This window comes from Mugil cephalus, chromosome 15, assembly GCF_022458985.1.
Source record: "Mugil cephalus isolate CIBA_MC_2020 chromosome 15, CIBA_Mcephalus_1.1, whole genome shotgun sequence".
NCBI lineage: Eukaryota > Metazoa > Chordata > Actinopteri > Mugiliformes > Mugilidae > Mugil > Mugil cephalus.
In genome coordinates, this window is record NC_061784.1 from 12,986,378 (window position 1) to 13,011,644 (window position 25,267).

The 25,267-nt window shown below is 42.7% G+C and overlaps 2 protein-coding genes across 2 annotated transcripts in view; one reads left to right on the plus strand and one right to left on the minus strand.

Moving 5' to 3' along the window:
• The first annotated feature begins 6,593 nt into the window (after positions 1–6,593).
• Positions 6,594–8,485, plus strand: or30bu1 (odorant receptor, family 30, subfamily BU, member 1). The gene is made up of 5 exons (XM_047607785.1): positions 6,594–6,687; positions 6,756–6,979; positions 7,377–7,554; positions 7,652–7,955; positions 8,041–8,485. The coding sequence occupies exons 2-5, from the start codon at positions 6,757–6,759 to the stop codon at positions 8,326–8,328; spliced, it is 993 nt and encodes a 330-aa protein (XP_047463741.1). The 5' UTR covers positions 6,594–6,687; position 6,756; the 3' UTR covers positions 8,329–8,485.
• Positions 8,486–11,831: 3,346 nt separating this feature from the next.
• Positions 11,832–25,267, minus strand: part of ubl3a (ubiquitin-like 3a) — a 31,123-nt gene continuing 17,687 nt past the window's right edge. Inside the window, exons 2-5 of the mRNA XM_047606302.1 lie at positions 18,711–18,819; positions 16,155–16,241; positions 14,912–14,989; positions 11,832–13,669 (exon numbers count right to left, since the gene is read on the minus strand). Of these exons, the coding sequence (XP_047462258.1) occupies positions 13,617–13,669; positions 14,912–14,989; positions 16,155–16,241; positions 18,711–18,819 (327 nt within the window). The 3' untranslated portion in view covers positions 11,832–13,616. The remainder of the gene's footprint in view (positions 13,670–14,911; positions 14,990–16,154; positions 16,242–18,710; positions 18,820–25,267) is intronic.

A 25,267-nucleotide genomic window follows, 5' to 3' on the forward strand; every position in this document is an offset into this window, starting at 1 on the left:
ATACATGGTACATCTATCCACGACTTTTTTAAAAGTCAGAATGAACTAACTTCAGTTCACAACTGTTGTGTTCCTTACTCCCTTGTTGAAAGCTGGAAGAACTCTGCCTAATGAGGTCCTTAATGAGGTGTTTGTTGTCACTGCTCTTTCTGGATGATGACACATCCTGAACAGTTATGTAAACACTCTGTCCCTAACTACAGGGGGGCAGTCAACGGAGAAAAGGAAGTTGTGTGAGGATGTAATTCAGAAACAATACTCGTGAAGTTATAAACTTTTCATGACCTGGACAATGTCTACAAGAATGTATATCTCGTCTTAACAATGTGGGTCAGAGGGTGTTGTGTTCTACACAGATAGTAAAGGTCCTTTGAGCGAATGTGTTTTTGATTTAACGAGAAAAAAAAGAATTGTGTTTTCTGTTCATCTATTCTTAACCATGTAATTTAAGCAAAGTTTATGAAGGAGTATCAAAATTCATCAGTTTTTCTCTACTGGCGTAGTATCACAACTAAAACTAATTCTAGCCATGGATTTCCAGCCTGGGAAACCTTGCAGACCAAGACAAAGGAATGTGACTTTAAAAAACATGATGCACTGCAACGATAAACCAAGGCATTTTTTAACCTTGGGATAGAACCAGTAACACGCTGTTACAAGCCTTTATGCTAGTATAACAGAAAATTATAATCTAAATTAAATGTTATTATATTTTATCAACCTTCCAACTGAATCACAAAGTCAACAAAGCGCTTCTACATCTGAAGTAGTAATGAGAAACCTTTAAAATAAACTAGTTCAGCCTTTTAAGGACAAAAAGGTACTATCAGCTGACTATTAGATAATACACTCACATGCCAGTTCATTAGGTACACTGACGAAAACAAATGCATTCTAATTTAACATTCCTTGGGTTAGAGTTTCTGTATTTCTTGAATTTCATTGAGTGTTGCAATGACACCTTATGCGTTTAAGTCAATCCAGTTTAACAGAACCACCAACTATGTCCTCCCTTCAACATATACTCAACATTTATGATAAGATTCTAATGTATGTACCTAATGTTTTGGTGAGAGTGTATATTGCATTAGTACGGTGCTATTGATAGCCTTATTTTGTAGCCACTGCTTTAGTCAAACCTGTTTTAACACACACAAATGACACCAGCATTTTAACATGCAGCCCGAGGTAGATTTATGGAGGACCAGCACCAACAGAATTATTTGATAAATTATCAATAATCTTAATCCTGCTGGCCATCTGCATATGTGATTACCTTGACAAAAAGGTTTACTGTGGAGAGCAAGCATAAGATAAGGTTACACCACTTCCTGGATACTGACTGTATGTGTTGCCCAGCCCTGCAACACCCAGCTACACATAGTTTTTTTCCAAACCAGCAGAAAAACACAACAACAATTCAGCACAGAAACTGAAAAAAACTGGTGGCAAACTTAGAACACCAAGAAAAGTAGTGCCACTCTCAAAAAAAACTTTTTCGTAGTTCTTGTCGTCATTGTTTACTGGATTCTAACTATTTTTTATCCACTTTTGGTTTAATTTTATTGTTGAAGTCTGTAGAAACAAATGTAATCCCAATAAAACAATGGTTCAGGTCTTCGTGCTCATGAGTCTTTAAAGGACATTTCAGATTTATTGAATCCTAGTATATTTCCCATTAATGCGGCTATAATGGCTCTAAATATCATGCACTCAGTCAATATTTCAAGAAAAATAGTTTTTCTAAACCTAAAGCTGAAGAAGCACATTGTGAATTCCCACATTCATAATTCTTATTACCCCCGCGTCTTGCCCAACGACAGCTGTGATAGGCTCCAGCTCCCCGGTGACCCTCTCAAGGACAGTGGGTTATGGAAAATGAATAAATGAACAATTTTTATTAATTCCACGTGGCATGGTGAGCTCTGTCTAAATCAATATCAGACCTTACACAAGAGACTATTAAGGCTCCAGGGCCTCTACACTCATCTCGTCTCAAACTAGGGATTTACTATTAAGCTATTGTTGCCAAATAAATGAAATTAGCTCCTTGGGTATATTACAGGTGTTTAGATTCCACAGAGGTAGATGGCCTCTAAAAATAAAGAACAAAATGACGGGATGAAATCCTTGCCTTAGGCCAACCAGGAGCAGTTTATCACACTACTTTGCAGCATGGGATGGAAATCGACTGTATGAATTAAAAAACACAGTGTTTCTATCAAATACAGTAAAGCTAATGATTATTCAGCTAATTAGTTTTCTTCCGTGAATAAATTAATCATCCTTTAATTTCTTCACTTGGGTTCAACAAACCTCTGCTTTACATGTTAGTAGTTGCAGCTACAGTATCGGTACTAGCTGAAGATTCGTTGTATGTGTTAGCCGTGGTAATCATCCTAACAGGAAATGTAAAGTGTTTTCAGTTTTATTGTTGGCAGTGTTTGCAGAGATAGTTAAAGTAAAAGTAGTAGTGGCCTTGCTTGAATACGTCAAAATGGGCATGAATAAGACAAATAAAATTTTAAAAAATGCTAACAAATAAAAAACTGAAACAATCAACATAACCTCCAGAGTTAACTTAAGAGTTACTCTTACTTTTCTCCATTACAAACAGGTCTGTGAACTCTGGGGAATCCCTGCACAACACAACTGCACATTTTCACTTGCCCCCTGGAGAGACCACGTTGTTTTTCTCTTGCTGCTAAGCTGTTTCCCAGAGGACAACAGTCATGCTCGAACCTGTTGTGACCAAACTGACTAATTGATCCAGAGAGGATCACACACTCCGCTGACTTCCCATAAAGACAAACACTGGCACAAATATTTATCACACAGATGTAGTAACTTATTATTGTTAAGGAACTTTTGTTTTTCTAGGCCTCATAACCTAATGTCAGCTGTGACATTCCTGGTCATTTATTCAGCTGTAAATATTATTTTGTTATATGTTATGTTATGTTTGTTATTTTGTTGTTGTGTTGTCCTTCTTTACAAGGGAATATTTAAGTATCTCATGTAAGCATTTAAATGTAGGTCCTGGACTCTTGGCACAGGAATCACAACACTTTGCAGCTAAATATGTCAAGTTCAATAATAAAATGTAAGTGTTAAAATTAAGTTGAATTGCTCTGTGATGCCCCTTCACCTGTTTGTCTGTTTGTTTTATTGTTAAAAAAGGTTCTATAAACCTCATAAACCCACACTATAACAACAGGAAAAAAGTTTTTTACTTTTGTTTTTAAATTCACCCATACGTTGTGCCTCTCAAGTTGAGGTTTGTTAATTATATTTTCTTTGCCTCTATGACCCTCAGTATGACCCTGTGTATCTTCCTTGCTATACATCATAAACAGATGAGCTCCAAGCTCCAAGCACACAGTAGGTCTCATTCTGAGGGCAAACATGGGACCTTCGTCCAGTTTCACAATTCCAATAACAAATTATTCAAAATAGATGACTCCACCCTCAGAAAAAAAAGGGGAAAAGTATGTTGGTCTTCTAATTATTTTTAACACTCTGAGCAATGAATCAATCTGAAACCGGGTGAAATTATCACAGTTGTATAATTAGTCAGTGAGTGGAACAATTCATTTTTTTTTTTTTTTTTTTTTTTAATGTGGAGCAAATAATTTATCCAGTTTAATTAATTATAAATTTAGGCAACCAAACCTTTGTTTCATGCATTAATACCCTACATAGTGACAAAGCGTAGAGGAAAGGGACATTTCCAAAGACATAACTTTGTACTCACAGCCCATATCTGCTTCAGATGAGGGTCTTTCATCACCGTCATCAGTCCACTTCTTGACTGTGTTCCCGCAGACATTGCGCTCCAACATGGCCACTATAAGAACAGGAGACAAAAACAAAACACTAGTCTTTTGTTAAAGCCTAAAAATCTAATATATGAACATACTCCAGAGACAAGCGGAATTTTTAGTCCAACATCACGTTGGTGGCTCTGGACCCAACGCCATAACCTGACATGCACCTCCCCAGAAATGTAACTACGTGTTGCGTCCGACTCAGCGGCCAGACGAGCACAAAAAGTTCTCCTTTGTCCAGCTTCATACGCACCATCTACTCATCTACTCACTGTGCAACAGCGAAAGTTACTGTGAATCCACATTTACTGTCTTCAACGTGACACAGGACCATAAAGTACACTTAAGGTTCACCGTGAGTCAAACCCATGTTGTTAAAACTTGCTCACAAGGGGTCAAAAGTATACCATAACGAGCTGAGAGAGGCATAGACATCAGCCTATATAGCTGTGTCTCATATGTTACAGAGCAGTTGGTGAAATCTGTTAATTCTTTAACGGTTTTGGAGCTGTATAGTGCAGCAGTCATGCCACCTGTCAACTACAGCTGTTGATCAACAGCCACATGGCAAACAAGCCTTCAAATAATGTCTGTGTTTGTATCTGTGTGTCTATATTCTCAGTCATCCAGGTCATGGTATGTCCTAAAAGCAAGGTAACTGGACTTTCTGAGTTTCCTTTATGGGATTTCACCACAAGCAAAAGCAAGCCAACTATGTAAAACTCAAGGACCCATCTTTGGCCTGAGAAATCAACTTTCAGCCTCTTACAACATAATGTCTATCCCCATGTCTATGTGATTGACCCACTCACAACTTCAGTGGGGAGTTCCTGGCCATTGATGGCTCATTAGAGTACCACTAATCGTGGAAACCCGTGTTAATCTGAACATCATCCTCTAAATGCTGGTGAGTATTGGTGCCAGTAGTGTGCACCACACACAGATACTCTTAATTAAAAACCCAAACTCACCACCAAACTGATGACGTCACTGGGATGGGGAATGTAGTCCAGTTTCCAATTTTCAGATCTATATCATTTATAATATAATTTAAATAAAACCTTTCCAAAAATGACCATCAGCACACAGATATTAGCATGTGAGACCCAATTACATGTTGGGAAAATTCCTGACTTATTTCACTTAAAGACGTTTACACGATTGTTCAACTGCAGAATGCCAAGGCTCATCTCGTCTTTGGTATTGCACCTCGAAGTAATTAAAAAATATGTTACTGAAACTCGAAAGGCTGATGGAAGAGAATGGTTCTGCAACAAAGTGTGGTAATTTGTACTTTACATGAAAAACACAGGCATCCTATTGTGACAATCCTGTCAATAAAAAGACATGTGATCACTGATATATTTTTTCCTGATAGTTAGAACTAGTAAAATGATTATCGCTTTTCATGCTACAAGATTGTTGAGCCACTTGCCAGTTATGTTTCTGTTGATTAAGACGTGAAAGTCCAGAAAATATGCAAAATCAATGGATTAAGTACGAATAAAACAATAATCTATCAGACCTGGTACTGTTTTATTTTTTTCCCTCGAAATTTAGACTTTTTTCTCAAAGTGCATGTTACAAAGTGCAAATCTACCTCCTCTCATTTTTATTTATTTATTTTTTTTTGTCATGGGTGGCCCTCATACTCTCCCGACCGTAGACTGGAGTAGTATAAGACCATAATATCTTCTTTTTCCTTTTCTTTTTTACGTAGTATCTGGTAAATAATGAGCCTGGTGGGTAATCAATCTGTAAACGTAACCAAACACAACACGTGGCTAGTAGGTTAACTTGGGCGAAATATAGCGTATTTAGTTCGCCAAATAAAAAGGTGTGTACTCGCCTAGCCAGTCCTCCATTAGCTACCGGCCAGGTTAAGGCTAAGGTTGCCATAGCAACAGCTAGCAGTGTTAGCCCATATTTAGCAACAAAGTGGGCTAAAAGTGTAGAAGCGCAGAGTTGAACGTAATACTGTTTAAAAATACTTCATGTTGAACAAACATCTCACCTTTATGGCTTGTTTATTTTGAACATATCCCGACTCTTTGAAGTTTTCTTTTATCCGACTATCATTTTTTGGCTAACTGTTAGCTATCCTGTTAGCTTCACTAACTACTCCGCGACAAATAAATAAATAAATAAATAAATAAATAAATAAATAAATAAATAAAAAACTACTCCACGACGCTATTCAACAGCTAACACACAGCAGAGCGACTTCCACTTGCGGTGTCATTTACCCTGGTAATAAAATTAAAAAAACTCCCGTAAGTAAGAAAAAACGTTTTAGAAAGAAGAAGAAGTGTACCTCAACTCTCGCCGTTTCATTGCATTTTTTTCTGTGTAATTTGTGCACTAGGTGTGTATTGATGGGACCACAGGGAAAATAATTAAGGCCCCTGTAAATAAATAAATAAATAAATAAATGACTAAAAATAGAGAGGGACAGAGACCATCAAAGGTTTCTTAGAAATGAAATTTAAAATAAATAAATAAATAAAAATTATAAAAGTCTCAAAATCTAGTAAAGGGACATTTCCCCTCAGAGGCTTCAGCTCTTCTCAATGAGGACGTAACCAAAGTTTGTTTGTGTCATTTTTAATTTTGGCAGTGTAATATGTTTTTTATTCAACTCCTAAATATTATTTAAGCAGTTCTTTAGTAGTTGCTGTACTGATGCTCTATCTATCCATCTATCCATCTGTCTGTCTAGGCCTTGTTTCCTAGACAACCTGAGGCGCTTTATGTTTCCAGAAAGTTGTTGCAGCAAACTTTTCACTTCCCCCCACAAACTCTTTATAAAACCGATAGGAGGCTGCTTGTCGTCGTCACACTCTGAAGGCCGTCCAGTGAGGTGAGCTCCAATATTACCAACCATTCCTCTTACTGCTTGTTGGATTATCTATTTCTTTCTGCTTTCAGTATGTTTCAGGCAGATGAAAACTACACGCGCGTGTCTGAGTTTGTGATTGTGGGCTTCCCGAGCCTCCAGCCGGAGTATTTTCACTTAGTGGCATGGTTCTTCTTCTTCCTCTATGTGACCACAGTGGCGGGCAACCTCCTGCTGGTGGTGGTGTTTACTCTGGAGCGCAGTCTCCAGAAACCCATGTACATCGTCATGGTCAGCCTGGCCCTCTCAGACACTGGTAAATATGTCGTGCCGCCTGCCGTGTCTCTCTCCTGTATTTGGCATCCAAAATATTAGGTTTTACACTGATTGCTCGGCTACTTGGAGCTGATAAATACACATTGACCCTTGATTTCTTTAGAAATCTGTCAGGAACAATGGAGAGGATGAGCCAGAATGAACTACTGATGTGAAAAATCCACAAATCATTAATTTCAGACTCTATGAATCCTTCAGTCATTTAGTTCATTTGTGCATTTAAGTAAGAAATTATACATTTAAAATGAATGTGATCCTGAAATTGCCTGTATGTTTCCCTTTTTCTTTTTCGTCATGAAATAATTTAAGAAATTCTGTCGTATATTGCCACACGTAATCTACTTCGCCTTAATATTTTCTCTTTATACTTCCTCTAGGCTTCACCACTGTGGCTTTACCCAAACTAATTGCCCGCTACTGGTGGAACGATGAGAGAATCGGCTTTCACACGTGTCTCTTCCAAGAACACATGATCCACTATTTCGGCTCCTTGAACTCCCTGATATTACTGATTATGGCCCTGGATCGATATCTGGCCATCTGTTTACCTCTCAGGTGGAAAAAAAAAAGATTTATCTTGCCTCTGAGCAGGGACTCACTTAAGTTCAAACTAATTCTCTTCGTTCCCTTCTCTTCGCTCTTCTCTGCTCAGATACCCGATGGTGATGACGAACCAAACCATGGCAGGCATGACTCTCGTGTGCTGGGTGCTGGCGCACATCTTTCCCGGCATCAGCACCGTCAACCTGATCCTGTTGCCATTTTGTGGGCCCGACAGAATCATAAACGCCTTCTGCGAAACCATTTCCCTTTCGGCTCTGGTGTGTCAGAACCCCGGCCGCGTGCTGAACGCCGCCTTCGCCGCAGCGATGTTTATCCTCTATGTTCCTTTGTCCTTAATTGTCATCTCATACGTTTGCATCATCGCCTCAGTCATGCGCATGGCCAGTGCACAGGTGAGTTTAACGCCTTTTTAAGGTGTTGGCCATTTGTCACATTAAACCAAGTATTGCTTTAATCGTAAGCCGCTGTCGTCCCCAGGGCAGAATGAAGACCTTCTCGACCTGCGCCACCCAGGGCTGTATCATTTCTATCTACTACATACCGCGTTTCTTCGTCTACCTTACGCCTTTCTTTCCCAACCTGAAGATGACGCCCGACAAGCGAATAGCCACCACCCTCTTCTACAGTCTTTTCCCGCCACTGATCAACCCGTTCATCTACTGTCTGAGAACCAAGGAGATCCAGCATATATTCAGACGGTGGATCCAGAGACGAAGGGCCATCAAGCCCATGAAGCATGGCCAGATCGTTGCTGTGACCAAGTGACGGTTGTTAACAAGCCTTTTGGTTAATAAACGCTGGCATGGCAGTTTAACACTCTTTATGGTAATATACATGAGAAAGATGGAGACTAATTGACTGTTTTAACAGAAATATTAAAACACAATTTGCCCAGATGTCACCTTGTTTGAGAGAAAGAGATTCTGCCTTTTATAACGTCTGTTTCACGTGATTAAAATGTGAATATGCCGTAACAAAAATAACCTGTGTTCTGGTAAATTTGAGTAAAGGAGTTTGCAGGATGATATAGATGTTTTTTAAAATAATTATAATAATTTATACCGTATTGATCCCAAATGGAGTATTTATTTTCCTGCATTTGACACAAGCTTTCGTTCACACAGTAATAAGTACATTTGTAACATTCGGAGCAGTGAGCTGCTGCCGCTTGCTCAACGCCCCTCAGTCATGGACGTGGGGGCATCCTCTTGCAGAGTTGTAGACACATCAGATAGGGCTTGTCAAACCCAAACAGAAATTAGATGGGTGAATATATAGCGAAGGTCTTTGTCAAGCAAATGTGTACATTATCATGCGGTATAATAATTTGTGCAGAATACAACTAATCCACTCTAGTGATGTTCAGCGTTAAAACCTTAAATATTTTATCTTTTTCTATCCTTTCTATCCTCCACGGTGACAGAACCACTGTTTTGGGTGAAGGAATAGAAAATAAATTAAACATCGACCGACCACATCAATCGTGTGTGTTGAATTTCATCCCAACAGAGACTAAAAACTAAAAGTGGCGAAGGATTTTATGTCTCAGCGCATTTTCACCTTTGCAGTTTACCCAGTTGCCATGAAGCTGTTTTGCCAGAAGATGGCGCCACCATCAATCTTTTGTTTGGCTTGAAACGTAGTCGCACAGAGCAAAGGAAAGCGTGCCTTGCCATCCTGTTTGGCTAACGTTTGGTGGATGTTACCTTCTAATTATGTTTCACTCGTGTAATCCATCCAAACATGAGGAATGAATGCGTGAGAGCAGCCTTGTGAAAGGGTGTCACCCATCCACTCCTGCTGATCCTAAACCACAGTGTTGTAGTGTAGTGTGTAGTGAGTGACGCACACATCCCGCCTGTTTTATTAATATTATTCATAATTAAATGTAATTTGAAAGCAGCCTCGCACAAGCTTAAAAACAGTCATTCGTATGAAGAGGCTGCTGCCTTGTTCAGAGGCCTGACTGGTTTAATGGCACACAAACAGAGTGGTACCTTTGACTGGCGCTGCCGCGACCACAATCCTCTCTGTCTGCACCCAGACTATTTCTGGGAAGAAAGAATAGTGGCATTCATGTTGAATATCTGGCCCACGTTACTGTGTAGTGGACACAGCATGATTGGAGGGAGGGAAAACAGGGAGGGGGAGGAGGAAAAAAGACACACAGGACTTTTCTGAGGGCAAGCACAGTCATCATCTTTGATAAAATGACTCTTTCAGGGCTGGCGCTGTGCTGCCATGTCACAAACAGATGCTTTTATTCCTTAAAGCTGCCCCCGAGGCAACGAAACATATCTTGTTTGTTCAGCGCGTCGTTGGCCAAGCGCATGAGGCGCTGACACGTTTCCAAAAATTGCTCTCGGGACGGTGGGCTGGACTGGACTCGGTGTTCCACACTGTTCATCCTGCTGCACTTTGGTCGACTCACTGTTGTGCAAACCGGACAAGTGACTAAACAGCATCACATGGCAGTCATGAAAAATTATGCAATTGGACTCTCCCCGCATTAATAATTTATCAGAGTGTGGAAAGTGGGTGATCTTTTTTTTTTTTTGTCTGCTGCAGACCACCTTTCATGTACGTTGACGTTTGACGAGATTTAAAGGAGTTACATATTAAAGTGTGACTGTGAGGGACATCACAAGACTTTAACAAATGAGAAGCACATTCTGGCACATAATACTGGAACGTTAGCCACTTATTAAAGCAATTTATTACGAGCAACAGTTATGACATTTGTTTCTCTTACTCAAAATAGAGCAAAGTCGTAAGCAGTGTACACTTTACACCAACATTTATTCAGAACACAAACATATATATATATAACCCTAACACATTTAAAAACAACCCAAAATGTTTGACACAGGAAGTGTGGCTACACAAGTATCATCAGCGTAAAGTGCTTTAAAATATGAAAAATAAAGGTGCTCGTTTTGGAGGAAAACCACCATTTAAATGATGTGACTGTATCACAAAGGATCGTTCTGCAGGTGACTGTGAAGTATTATACATTTTAATAGACATGTGATCTGTTCACATGTTGTTTCTATCCCTCCTCCTACATCAATTCTGTCCATTTCTGATGATCCAATCCACTTTTAACACACTGTCAAAATCAGCTCATTCTCAGTTTCAACATCACCACCTCTTGTCCAAAGATTTGTTAAAGATTTGAAATAAGCCTATACTGTGTGTTCCACCACTAGCAGTCTAGGCTCCCAGAGGCCCTGCCCCGACCTGTTACCTCCGTCTGGGGCGCTGCTCTGTGACAATGTGGCTTCTCACGGCCAAAATATTGTCAAGGTACTTCAATGAATTTCACACTTTTAAATAATCTCTCTTCATTGGACAGTAGTTGAGGACCTCTTCAACAGTGGGGCCGTGACCCCTGGTGGCTCCACAGAGGTACTGCAGGGGGGCTTGCAAAATCTTTGGTTGATTAGACATTTTTATATATTTTTGAAAAATCTCCCCTACGAATTTAAATTTCTTTAAATACACATTAACATGAATCCAACGTATTTTAATAAAGGGATAAGGGATAGCTTAATACTGAATTCAAAAAGATAATAATAATGTATATTTATTAATAGCACTAGGCTGAGTTTAATATAGCACACATATAGTAGGTAGGGGGTCCCTACTTCATCTCTCCATCAGTGTGGGGGTCCTTGGCCTGAAAAACGTTAAGACCTCTGCTCTAATCCTTAGCCTTCACTGCATTTCAATGAGAAATATTCTTATACATTTTACTCCATAATTAAGGCACACGTTTATTCAGAATCCTACAGACAGGAAGTAAAAATGTTTTCTGTAAGTATTGTCTCAGTAATTCAGTTTAAAAAAGCTAAAACAAACGCAACTGGGTTCATTTCACGACTCTGGAGATTTATAAAGGACGATCTGTACGTGGTGCACATATGAAACTCTAGTGACTAGTGTCTGTCAACAACCAAAAACTGCTATAATCACAAGCTGTGTCACCTAATGTGCATCGAAATACCAAAAAAAATAAAGTGTGATGCATTTTTATGAACAGCCGTGGGTATATTTAGCTGTAAAAAGGCTAACATGCTCAGATTTCAACACAAATACTTCACAATCCTAGAGTCGAACACTTGCTGGTTTCGCTCAAAACACCTCGTTTTAGCATTTTCTGTAAATTCGCGACCGTCTGAATCTCGACTGATCGGCTGCTGGACTTCTCTCCTACTCGAATGATGTGCTCTAGAAAGAGGCGAGAAACAAGTCACAATGGAAGCAAATCGCACTTCAATAACCTTTATTTAGTTTACAGATGTATTCCATTTTGAAGTTTGAAGGAGGGGAGGGGGTGTGTGTGTGTGTAGGGGGGGTTACAGGGAGCATTAGTGCTATTTACAATTGGTTTGAAAACTTTTTTTTTTCTTAATCTCTGTACAGATTTGAACCCTGATCAATATAAACAATATATTTTAAGACCTAGTGCTGTTACAAAGCGATCTTTTAAAGCAAAAAACAAACAAAAAAAAAACACAAAGAAAAAAAAAGGATTACATTAAATTATAAACAAATGGAAAATATATATATATTTATATATATATAATAAAAGAGCACAGAAGAAAGCAAATGAAATCCATCAGTCCATTGATGATTAGGGAGGATCTGCTGCTGTTAAGCACAAGACATTGTCAGCGAGAGAGACTGTGAAGTGGCTAGAAGCTAACCATATACACAATCAATAGACTAAACACCAATATAATGTATATCACCAAGATCTAAAGTCATCATGTTCTATATAAGATTCATATTAAATATACTCTACACATGTTACCTTAGTTTGGAACTTTACTTCCATTGGAAAAATATAAAATAAAACAATAAAACCTTTTATACATTTTTTATTAATCTGATGAAGGAGCACATGCTTCGGTTGTGCAAAACGGACTTAATTAATTAATGCAGAATTAAGAAGCAAATTAAGACAAATAAAGGGGCTTTTTTTTTTTCAGTTCATTTCCCCACAACTGTCTGAGAGATCCTTCACACAACACTGTTATAAAAGAGGAGCGCGATGAGACGGGAGAGGTGTGTGTCTGCGGGGGCCGGGGGGGAAACCTCTGATTCATCACAACACTGGTCGGTCAGCAATATGAATGGACTGTCAAAACACAGTCACAGAAGTCATGGACAAACAAATATCCAAAACCAAGACCACCAGCGCTGCCTGTTTGTCTATTTGTTTGCTTGTGAGGCTCTGTTTGGCGACAACGCGACGGGCCGAAAGAGCAGGATGTGTTCGCTCTGCAGTCAGAAAGGGCCCAAGCAGAGGAGGGCAGTAAGAAGGACACCGGTGTTTGTGTTTGTGTGTGTGTGTGTGTGTGTGTGTGTGTGTGTGTTTATGTGTGAGTGTGTCCCGGTTTGAGTTCTCTGATCAGGCACGTCTGCGCTTCATCTGCCGCACTGAGGGACATCGCACAAACGCATATGGTCGGAACGAGCGTGTCGGGCGCGAGTCATTAGTGGTTACAAAACTCTCAGCGGTCTGTATGAGAAAAACAAGGCCACACACACAAACTTGGGCACTGCGTCGCGGCGACAACCCGGCCAGAGGGCGAGGCGCCGCTTTCATACTTTTGGACAAGGTGTGTACGTCAGCTCCGCCTGCACGCGCGTGTACGGCGGAAGGCTTAAAGAGGTGTGCATTAAGAAAAGAATGAAAGAAAGAAAATAAAAACACATGCAAATCCAGTTCCTTCCTCTAATTTTTCAGTTATGACAACAAATCAAGTACGACAAAAAAGGAATCAGCTCTATCAGTTAATCAATTTCTTGCTCCCCAAGCTCTGTCCTGGATCAGCCTCCTGTCTTCCTGTATATGTGAGTGCAAGAGAGAGGGGGGGGCAGGAGAAAAAAAAAGGACAAAAGAGAGAGAGATAAAGTGTTTGTCTGTATGCATATCCACACTTTAGACAGGCTCCAGGACGGAGGACAAGCTCATCAGGTCCAGGACATTGAGGAGGGTAAAAACGGATGGAGGAGGATGGAGGGCTGGCGGCGGAGGTGTGTATTTACAGAATGACACAGCAGTTACTCTCCCCGGTCTTCTCTCTGTTCCTCTGACCTGAACACACACACAAGCATCATCGTCATCATCATCATCATCAGGAGGACAAAGAAGTGACCCAGCTCAGTTCTAATTTCAAAGCATTTTTAAATTTGATCTGGTTCCAAAAGACAAAAAAAACAAAAACATAAACCCACAGCAGAACTTTTGTCTCCCCCTACTGGAGGTGAGAGCCACTACACAAACATTGTCATGGCTGTGTATGACGTAAGCCTACAGGTGAAGTGCCTCGTTTGCCCTCTGCTTCTAAGAATGGTCTCTTTATCTTGCTCCATGTGCAAATAAGTGCATGAGGAAGGAAAAAAAAAGTCCTGAGATGAGATCATTTACCCAAAAAAAAAAAAAAATAGTTCTTATAAACAGACAGATTGTTGTCTAACAACTGCCAGGATAACGGATGAAAACAGCTGGGTAATCATTTGTCAAGCCGTTGATCGCTTCTTTTTTTAGACTCTAATCCTTTGCCCTGAACGCGGAGTTTCTTTTTCGCCTGAACCTCTCCTGGACGCTTCCTTTGTTTTGCTGAGACTCTCCAAGCTGCCGTATCTCACCGCCACATCTTTGCGATCGGTGAAAGGAATCGGTGACGATTACAGGCGCGTGAGCGGAGATATGCCACTGCAGACGGCACATCTAAAATTCAACCGCACACCGTTTATCTCTGACTGTGATTGTGTGAAGTCGCTCTGTGCCTCAGACGAGCCTTAAATAACAATCACTGAGCGGTGTTTTGGCATTTCGTGAACCGACAAACTCCTGAATCTGTTACTCAGACTGAAACCGACCAGATTGTTCTATGAGTTTCAATCGGCATTTGAATCAACGCCCACTCGTTTTTTCAGTCTGCGCTCAGGTAGTTTGGGGTTCAGACCGGCGAGCCTCTTTTATAACCATCTGCTGTTCACTCGTAAGCGTTCTGGCGCAAATCTGAACCCGTTCAAATGAAACACGGTCGATAACTGCATTCGAACTCTTGTGCGTTAGCCCCGATCCGCCGCAGAAATCCAAACCTACGAAGGAAAACCTGTCATTTGCTATGATTTATATGAGCTGTATATTCCGCACACTGCGCTGTATCTTGGGGATACACTAAAAAGAGCCAATTATTTGCACAAGTGACTGTTCCTACAACAGAAGCCATGTGTAGAAATAAATAATGGCTGGGAGCAGAACATTTAAAGCTGTTCAGCGTGTGAAAGGCCTCCTGAAAGGAAAGAAGGGAGACGGGGAGCTGGTTACCTTGGGAATTTGGCTCAGGCAAAGTCTCTCTGGCAACTAGATGCATCACTGTGGTCTTCCCCAAGGGCAGTTTGAGAGCTGGCGGGGGAGAAGGGAGACAGTTAGAGAGAGGATATTCAGAGAGCAACAGTGTGTTTGTGTAACGTCTTCAGGTGCAACTCAGAGGACAGAACAGAGAGGCTGAAAGAGTCAAACGCGTGTCAGCGAGGTCATTTTGCTGCAGGGCCTTCATGCACGCCGACTCTTTGAGCGAGTCTCCGTTATTAATTGGCTTGTTTGGTGTCCTTGAACTGCTCCGCTCACTAATAAAAACACTCTGTAAACGCTAGAAACGTTCAGTGCCGTTTAGATTCATTGATATCCCGAAGGAAATTAATTTGCGTCAGATGACATCAACAGAAACACCATAAAAGCAATAAAAAAAAAAAACCTAGCCCGAAAAGTTAAGTCTATCTGTGGAGACAGGGATGAAAGAGACCCTCGCACGCCTCGTCCTTGCCTTTGGCATCGTGCAGCGGGAGCCGGGAGGGAGGAGGTCGAACTCCTTCTAAAGTGGATGGTGGCGGCGAATGAATTCAAGTTCAATAACTGTGGCGAACGTCGGTATGGGTTTATGTTAAATAAATGATCATTCAAATCAAATTTGTTTATTTTATGAGGGAGGAAGAGTTTGAAATCATGCGACGTACGTATTTCAACCACGTCACCACACAGGAATAACCTAACTCTGTGTCAGCATTCAAATTAGTTAAACCGACGACAGGGGATTATATCAGGTAGATGGCGGTAATGGGATAACCCCATTAACAACAAAAACACCAGCAAAATCAAAATCGGGTTAGGTAGATAAAAAAAAAAAAAAAAAGCTTAAAAGCCAGGGAGAACACACAAAAGAAGACATCCTCTTTCTTCCCCTCACTTATTCATTTTCATGCCCGCCCGCCCTTTCTGTCTCCTCTTTGTCCTGCCCGAGGTCTCCTCTAATGCCAGTCTTGCCTCTTTCCTGACCAGCCTCTTTCCTCCTCTCTTTTTCTGTGTTTCCTCTCTCCCTCCCTCCCTCTCCGTCTGTCAAAAGCGGGCTTGTCCGGAGCACTGAGGTACCTCTGTTCTGCGGCTCGGAGGAAAAAGGCGAGAGCAGCAGAAGGGGTTTCCAAGCGGCACGCTGCTGTGATTTCGCGCGCACGCCTGCGAGCGAGCGAGCGAGCGCGCGACTTAGGGTGGTGTACCTTCTGTGTTTTCTCACCTCCTAGTGTTACGTTGCCGTGTAGAAAGCGTCCCTGGTAGATCAGCCTCAGGATGTTGGGACTGCTGACCTGCTCCTCCTCCCAGTCTGGAAAGAGAGAGAGAAAAGGACAAAAAATAAGATAAAGATTGATATATTTCCCATTTTTGCTCATCTTTGGGTTCATGCTACCTGCTACCTGAAACTGAATTTTTTTCAAACTCCTGATGGCTAGCGCAGCCCTGATCTGTGTCAATATGAGACCGTGTACAGAGTGAAAGGACATCAGTCACAGCACGGGCGACAAAAACGACCACAGGCGTCCGCACTGGAGGTATTTTTAAGACACTTGGGGCCTTTATTTTAGACCATTACACACACGATCCACGATATTCGGGCTCTGCGGGGAAAACCCCGCGGAACGTGAGAAAGAGCCGAGGCGAAGGAAGAGCACGCGGCGGCGGCGGCTTGGGAAGCGCCAAAGACAAAAAAGTGAAGGCATTAAATGAGAGAGAGAGGGGAAAACAGTTGGGAGTTGGGGGGAGGTGGGGAGCGGCCGCACGGCAGCGGAGTCTGGCCACCAGATGTTTGTCTCCGGCTTAGCGGAGGGTGTTGTTGCTGACTGAGTGCCTGCTCTGGGTCTCGTAGGGTTCAGGTCTGTTGTCTGGGAGGAACGCGGGCCGCTTCCAACGCTGACAGCGCCGGGCGGGAGACTCCCGTTGTCGAGGAGAATCCGAGGCGCAGTTGGTATAATTTGTAGTTTTCGGTGCGCTGTGGGCTCCTCTTAAGCCCGGCTTCATTCACAGCACCGTGGGAAAGGCCTGCAGTTTTGAAGGTGGTGTGAGGTCGGCGGTATCAAATGAATTCTAACCCCGGTGCGGCAGCAGTTAGGGAGTGGGTGTATTACAGAGAGGAGGTGGCTGCGCTGCGATCCCACATTCCTGTATGCAATGATAATCAGGCTGAGAGGAGTTCACTCTAATTACCCTACGCCAAATGATCTGCACATTCCCACACTGCTATATGGTCCTACATGTAAGTGATTAGCAATGACTTTGAAAGGGATCCCTTCCCTGCGTAGCTCCTCCATGTTACATTATGTTGGAGAAACGCGGCCAAGATCAGTCCGATCATCTGGTTCCCATGTGCATCGGCGGCTCGATTGATAGCAACGACTGTTTGTGTAGACGTGCCGCAGCTGTGCTGATGCAACGTTGTGTGCGGAATGTACAAAGAGTACACCAAAGGTCACGAGCAAAAACACGACGGATACGAAGCAAACGTGTTGAGCGAGATTTATGCTTCCTCGTCGTCTCCCCGCTGCACCGTAGCCTGATGTGCGCCTCCCCAGACATTAATTACGCATCACACGCATTTCCTCATCCGCGGCTCTCGGTGGACAGGAGGAGCACAGAAAATTCAGTTTCCGTCCGACTCGCCGTGTAACGGCAACTCCGACATGATCTGCTGCGTCGCTCCGCCATAATTTGAGCCTGAGAGCAGCCGGAATGACCTGCAAATCAACTCCTCATACGTAAAGAAGCCTAACTCTATAAAGCAGTAAGATATGAACTCAGACAGGTGTCAGCTTCTTTCATCTACTGCGGATGCTGAAACATATAGATGTCATGGAAACATCTGACAGGAAGCTTAGACTGTATAAAGACAGATGGCTAAACTGCTCCTCAAAAGTTAAGTCAAAGCTAGTAGAGCTCCCCCTGGTGTCTGGCTGCAGTATAGGTCATTAGCTCCACCTCCTCCATGTTTAGGTAGTTAATATAACGGCGATTTTGGGGATAAGTCTCGTTTTAGTTATAGAAACAGGACGTGAGATAATGCCGACCTCCAGTTGCCATGCCAACTGCTCCATAAAGCACAGAGGTCTCGGGGAACCGTGAAGTTTGGCCAATGCATGGAAGTGGCACCGGGTTGTGCACATTTGCAGCTTTTTGCCGTTAACTTAAACTTGAACTTGTGCTGAATGAATCATGCTTGGCAGCTGCAGGGAAGCAAAACAGGCCCGAGCGGCTCCAAGATGCTCCACCTGCCTGCTGCAGCCAAGAGTGAAGCCATCAGTTCAGAGAGACTGAACTCAAACAGCGGACAAGTTGGAGGCCAGATGTTTTAGAACAACGAGCAGTCAAGTGCAGATTCAGGATCAACTGAGGTTTTCTCATTGACACACTACATGTTGGATGCATTGTTGTTACTGAAACATATTTATGCTGCTCTAAAGTCGCTATATACTACAATCAAATTAGTTTGGGCTGAATTGGGATGAAAGCAGTGGTTTCCAAGCCGACGGGGTGCCCCCCAGTGGACCCTTCATCACCCTTATACACCAGTAAACAATATAAAATAAATGCAACTGCAAATAAGTTGTAAAGAAAAGTCACTATATTATAAGGCTGCACTTAAATAATAAAAACATATAACTTATTTTTTTATGCTGAAAAGAAATTCATAGCCCACTCCTGTTCCTATAACATCTAAGAGGAGTTTCAGGGAATAAAAGGGTGATTGCGTTGATGACTTTTCAGTAAGACTCAGCAGATTTATCCACACGTAGCTACTCACCCATTGGCCAGTTGTCATACACGTGTTTGGCGATGTCTGCTGCCGAGTCGTTGGGAGAGAAGAGGAACTCTTTCGTCTTGCCGCTGACCAGAATGAGCCGCAGGTTTATCTGCAACACGGATCAAATACACACATCAGCGCTGCACGTGCGAGAGCGGCAACGTGCAGAAAACACACGAAGGACGTCATAACGCAGACACGTCCCCTATTTCACATTGAACAGTTCACGGTCAGGAAGCACGCAGGTTCAAGTAATTTAATAGGAAACAGGAGAAGGATGTGAGGACCCCGAGGAGCATCCTTCCGCTGGATCAACTCCCATCTGTCTCTCCAACTTCCTCCTCTCTCATCCCTCTAACTGTATTTCTTTGTTTCTGGTTCCCACTTCTATTACTTACTGGCAGGTGGCCACCTCATTCACTGGTGGTCCTGCTCGTCCGTACTTCTTCTTTATATCATATGATATTTTTCATATGAGGAAAAAAAAAAAAAGAGAGAGAATTGGAAGCGTTGCGCTCATATTTTGTCTGGAGGTTGTTTTTGAATTAAATTTCCATTGCCATTTCATTTTGCATTTTCTTCACGGTTCATTTCCTGGATTGGAGTACAGTACTGAAACCTGCAGGCACGCGGAGGCATTAAACGATTCGTAGTATTTATGCATGAAATCGTGAGCACTCTTGTAATAGAAACAAATCAAATTCGGCTCTTACTGCTCATCATTTAGTCGCTTATTCCAGGAGGCCGGGTGGGAACTCACTCTAGAGTTCAAATATCAGATTCAGGTGCTGAGGAGCACCATTGAGATTAACATCTGCACTATTAATTCTGTTCACATATATTTAAATCAGAGTGAAAGAGGAAATAAATGTACTTGTCATTGTTTACTTTGGTTGGTGTGACCTTACTAAAAATAACTACACAAACACTGGGAGGCACTTATGAGCGTGACGCCAGCACACGGTGAGTAAACACACACTGTGGTTCACGGTTCACACTCTGAACCACACGTTTCCAATATCAATTAAATTAACAAGCTTCGTGGTGCTGATCAGAAGTCGCCCCCCTCCCCTGCCCTCCCAATGTGTGGCACAGTGCGCCTTTAAGAGCCACACCGAAAGTCTGGTGCGTGTTTGTGTTGGCGTACTGTATTTGTGTGACTGGCCCGCGGTGCGCGCATGGCACCAGCACGTGTGACACTGTTCCCAGTGTGTTTCCATGTGCCGAGCGTCTGTTGGCCCTCTACGCCACACGGCTGCACCCAGACAAACCCAGACACACACACACACACACACACACACACACATATATGTATATACTCAAAGGCAGAGCCGGCTGCAGTGATGTAACGGAGCTAACACCGAGGGATTGAAATGGAGATCTTTGTAAGCACGTTACCAAATCAGCTTACAGGTTTAAGCACAGAAGAGCCATACATGCAGCGTATAAACAAAACAACACATGCGGCGATCACCAGGAAACGGCGCCCTTAATGCCGCCCGCACAAACATACAGCACACAAACATAAGTAAACCCATTTGAGCTTTAATCTGTTTTTGTTTTTTCGCTCATCCAGGCAAACGGCCAGAGCTGCTCAGACACACACCGACAAATGTGTGAATTTCCTAAAAAAAATAAATAAATGAACGCAACAAATCCTCTGCTGCGATACACATTTGAATGATAAGGATGAACAAGAAACACAAAGAGGAAGTCCCTTTCCGTGCGGACGGTCTTGCTCTTCCCCGGCTGAACACCTGGCCGTTGCCATGGTGTCACCATGGCGACGGCCGGTGGTGGGTGGCTTAACCTCATAACACCTACGAGATGGCTTCATCCGCCCTCTGCCCACTCTCCCGCGGCGTCACACTTCGTCGCCACGCTTCACCCCCCCCCCCCCCGCCGCCGCCGCCCACTCCCTTTCACTCCTTCACTCGTCGTCTCCCAGTGTCCCAGAAATGTACAGACAAGCTAAGCCTTTCCTCTCACGTCACCTCACACCACCTTCAGTCTCTCCGTGGATCTGAAGTCACTCCCTCTTCAATTTTCTTTCAGGAGATAAATTGGCAAACTATAAACGGGAGGGATGCACGGAGGGCGCAGTGGTTATCGAGTGGTTTGATGAGTGCTCGTGTATTATGCAAAGTCGTTCGCCGAGACATGCGTAGCCACATCGAAACACAAAATGAGGAAATGTGTTTTTGAAATAACGGCCAGCAGACTTCACGAGAATCTGTGCCGGTCTACTGTCTTGACTTCTAATGGACTCCCATACCGGCAGGTTTAACGTGTTGAAGTGGTGTCAGAGGCTACAGGTGAGAGAGTTTAAAGAGGGACGTGAGTCCAGTAAACAAGCTGTCAAGAGGGCACACACAGAGCTCTTTACTGCAGCTCGTCCTCCTTTTACCCCAGACCACTGAGGCTTTCTGGTGTGATTTCATCTCACGTCGCCCGGATGCTAACTGTCCACTGGCTCTATCACCATAGGTCTTCAACAGGGGATCCGCGACCCCTAGGGGGTCTGTGGAGGTACTGCAGGGGCGTTGCAAAATCTTTGGTTGATTAGACATTTTTCATATATATTTTGTGTATATATATATATTTACTTCTTTAAACATACATTAACATGAATCCAACATATTTTAGTAAAGGGATAAGCGATAGCTTCAAACTGAATGCAAAATGATAATAATCATGTATATTTATAAATAGCACCAGGTCGAGTTTAATATAGAACACATATAGTAGGTGGGGGGTCCCTATTTAATCTCTCATCAGTTTGGGGTCCTTGCCCTGAAAAACGTCGAAGACCTCTGCTCTGTACGTTGTGTTCGAGTGAATCTTTTATATCCAGACACAGGAGACGAGTCACAGTCGGGCCACTGCACCTCTAGTTTTTTCGGTTTGGACGTTTCCCACATGTTTGCCTTTTACCTTCAGCGACATCTGCATCTCTGCTTTCTTTCCCTCACCTCGTCCTCTGCTGCGATTCTGATTGGAACACAATCGATACCTCTCTCTTTCCCTCCTTTATCTCTCCTTCCACCTCTCTCCCTGTAGGTCACTCCTCCCTGGATTCTCCTCCGTGATGCGGCTGGTAATGAGGTTTCACAGCCGGCTCAGGGAAGTACTGTATATTCATTTACACTCTATTCTCTCTCAAAAAAAAGAAAAATAATAATAATAATAATAAAAAAATACAACAGCTCCAGGTATTTTGTGTGTGTGTGTGTGTGGAGGGGGGGTTGCTGCACTTCATATGAATGTACTGTTTATGCATGCATTCATGCATAAACAGTACATTCACATATCTGCAGGCGAGCTGCCAGTTACTCATGCATACAAACTACACGTCCTCGCCCACCACCAGCCTCACTCTGAACTCATGATATCAGAAATCGGTTCAGCTCCCAGAGACGTATTATCCTGCTGCTTCAGCTCCTTTTTTTTTTTTTTTTTTGCTCCCCGGCTTCTGCAATAAGTCGCGCAAGCTAACCGGTGGCGCAGCTGTCTCAGGCGTTCACACACACACTACAATAACGCGGCCCTGCTGCCAACTGGTGCCGCGACGTAAACATGTAACGCAAGAAACCCCTCTTGGCTAAATACTGTTTGCACGCGGAGCAGTGCAGGAAATTCAATGCCATCTATAATTATTCCTCCCCGAGTACCGCTCTCGAATCTTTCTCCAGGCAGTAGCGTTAGCATGTGTATGTGTGTGTGTGTGTGTGTGTGTGTGTTCCTGCATGCTTATGTGTGTTTACAAGTGCATTAAAGAATATTGCTGCTCTTTAGACCCTCTGCAGCAGTCAACAAATTACAGAGTGGGAAGCCTTCCTGTGGGAATATATTAGAGCGGCTTTATGTATGTAGTCTGTGCAATAAGGTCAGTCGCCCCCGTCGGTGCGGATTCCTGAACGTTATGAATGAATTTAAGAGAGGAGGCGGGTGATTAGCCCGACTGTGGTCTCTTTAAAGCAAAGCAGCTGGATCCAGCAGCCAGCCTGCTTTGACTCGCACATAAAATTTGGAGAAAATTTTGGAGAAAAAAACGGGAACGCAAGAATGCAGACGCAACAGCGCTCGACACACGAATTATACGTTGCTGATTTTGTTGATGATTACGGGGGGACGTCAAAGGGACGTCTTTTTTTTTTTTTCTGGCTTGCGAACACTTTAAGTAAATATTAACGGTTTACAAAACCGAGACGCAATAGAGGTTACCGTTTGCCTAACAAGCCGTAACCTCTAACAAACTGAGCCGAGAGCAAGGTTAAAAAAAAAAAAAAAAAAAGGCAGCGCGAAAAGAGCCCTTTTTTAATGAGCGAAAAAACTGAGTATGTAAACAAGTGTGCGGGCTCTTTGTGATTTTGAAAATGCGTAAACCGCTACTGCAACCGTTAGCGCGCATTAGTGTACAAAGTTTATGGAGGAAGCTGTTTTTTATTTAACTATAAACACACGGAGCAAAGCGTTTCTAGAGAATCGTTGCACATAAAGAGCAGCTTCGCTTCCTCAGATGTCAAAACTGAGGGCACGCTCACGGCAACGTTCGAGCTGTCAAACGGAAAACTTAAGGCGATATTATAAATAGCTTATTTATTGTTCGCGAGTTTCTTTGTGCGATTACGCAACCGTGGCTCACTGATAATAGTGCGGTGCAGGAAATTAAGCCCGAGGCCCGCATTCGTTATCTCAGAGTAGGTTGTCTTCATCAAGCTTATTGTTGTTACTTTTACTTTCCTGCCTAGATTGTGATCTCTTTAATATTTATTTTGAGACCGAAGAAGGCACGCGTTCAGAGGACGACGCTGGCGTCACGAAGCAGCTTCATCAGCGGGACCCCGCAAAGACGAAACACTTCACAGCACGTCTGCGAGAGACAGTCGAGTATCACTGGAGAGAAAACCCCCACTATTCAAAACTGTTTTTATCTTAGCACATTTATTTATTTTTTTTTTTTTAAAAACAGCGATTCCTGTGTACATACCAGTAATATATATTAAATTCTTCATCTCTATTTTTGTACATTTGTTTATATATAAATTCTGCACATTTTTTAACTTACTAGATCTTTGCTTATATTGTATTTTATTTTTTATTATTATTATATTTATTTATTTAAACTATTCATCTACTTTTCTTTTTCCTTGTGGTTGTCAAATTTTTTTATTTTTTTATTTTTTTTTTATACCGTGACCAACTCATTTCCCTTGTATAGGAATAAAGTCTGTCTAAGCAGAAGTTTTAATAAACACAGTAAGATTAATTTCTATGACACTTACAGGAATAATATCCACTCGGGCTAAATTTGATCCAAATACAACATCCGTCTTATTACGGCGTAGCCGGCTGAAGGGACTAAACGAACATTTCCACTGTGGCTAAGGTACAGAAAGACCTTGACCCAGACCCAGCTTGTTTATTATTGACTATACCGTGTTTTTAGGACACGTGTATCTGTATGATGGCCAGTGTGTCATGGTTTATTTTGACCTACTTCACCAACTACTTTGACCCACTTTGTAACACGCAGCGTAAGCGGTCGTTACCAAGAAACGTGGAGAGGAGAGAAGATATGAAGATAAATATTAATGAAAGGCCGTAAAATAGACTGAGACAAGACGCGAGGACTCGCCGCCGTTATCGGATCTCGATGAACAAGCTGGGAAAGCAGAGAGGGTTTTCCAACAGGTGCGTCCTGATCTCCGTACATGTTTTCCTGAGTCAAGCCGTCTGCGACTGGTCAACTTTCATTCTGACTCTGCGCTGGTTGCCGTGCCAACGCGCGTGGTAACCGGGAAGCTTGTTAGTCATCGGAGGCATTTTGTCCTGTTTTTCTGCATGTGCGCCATGTGGACAACCACCCACCGAGACCAGACCAGACCAGACCAGATCCCATAGCAATGACACTCCTTGACACAGCCACATGTGGTTTAAGAACAACTAAAAAAGAAAATAAAAAAACCCCATGAAGAAAAGCACAAGATGTTGACCTGGCCTCCAAATTCACTAGATCCCAAACTGATCAAGTATCCCTCAACCCATAGGCCCCAACTAATAACACGTTGCCACACACCACAGGACAGGAGGCCCACATCCATTCTCTGATGACTCTTTCGGAGGCACGTGAGAGGCCGACACAGTGTGCGAACATAATGTTATGGCTGATCGGTGGTAAATCAGGTACGGCCTGCTGTGTATAAAACAAAGAAACAACTGGGTCACCCTGCAAAAGCTTTGGTACACTCAGTAACCGTCAGCCTGGCGTGTCAGGGTCATTTATTGGCTTATTTATTGGACAGTTTAAAGTACGATAACACAGTCGTATCTCTTCAGAGCATTTCGTTCAGAAGCAGACAGACTTTGCGGCATGAGCGATACCATATCGCTCATCTTCCCACCCCTCTGTGAGCGGGGAGCACGAACGGGGCCGTGACACAGAGCTTTTGTGGTTACGTCTGCTGCTGCTGCTGAAGCCACACATGTGACCCTGCTGGCCCGGGATCAAACCCCCAGCAGGGTTTTCTTTCCCTCGTCTCCGTGTTCCCGAACAA

Bases quoted from the DNA above. Each gene is read 5' to 3' on its own strand.
- or30bu1 (XM_047607785.1), top strand. From the start codon at position 6,757: ATGTTTCAGGCAGATGAAAACTACACGCGCGTGTCTGAGTTTGTGATT. The intron at 6,980-7,376 runs GTAAATATGTCG...TACTTCCTCTAG, and splicing joins CCTGGCCCTCTCAGACACTG to GCTTCACCACTGTGGCTTTA. The intron at 7,956-8,040 runs GTGAGTTTAACG...TGTCGTCCCCAG, and splicing joins TGCGCATGGCCAGTGCACAG to GGCAGAATGAAGACCTTCTC.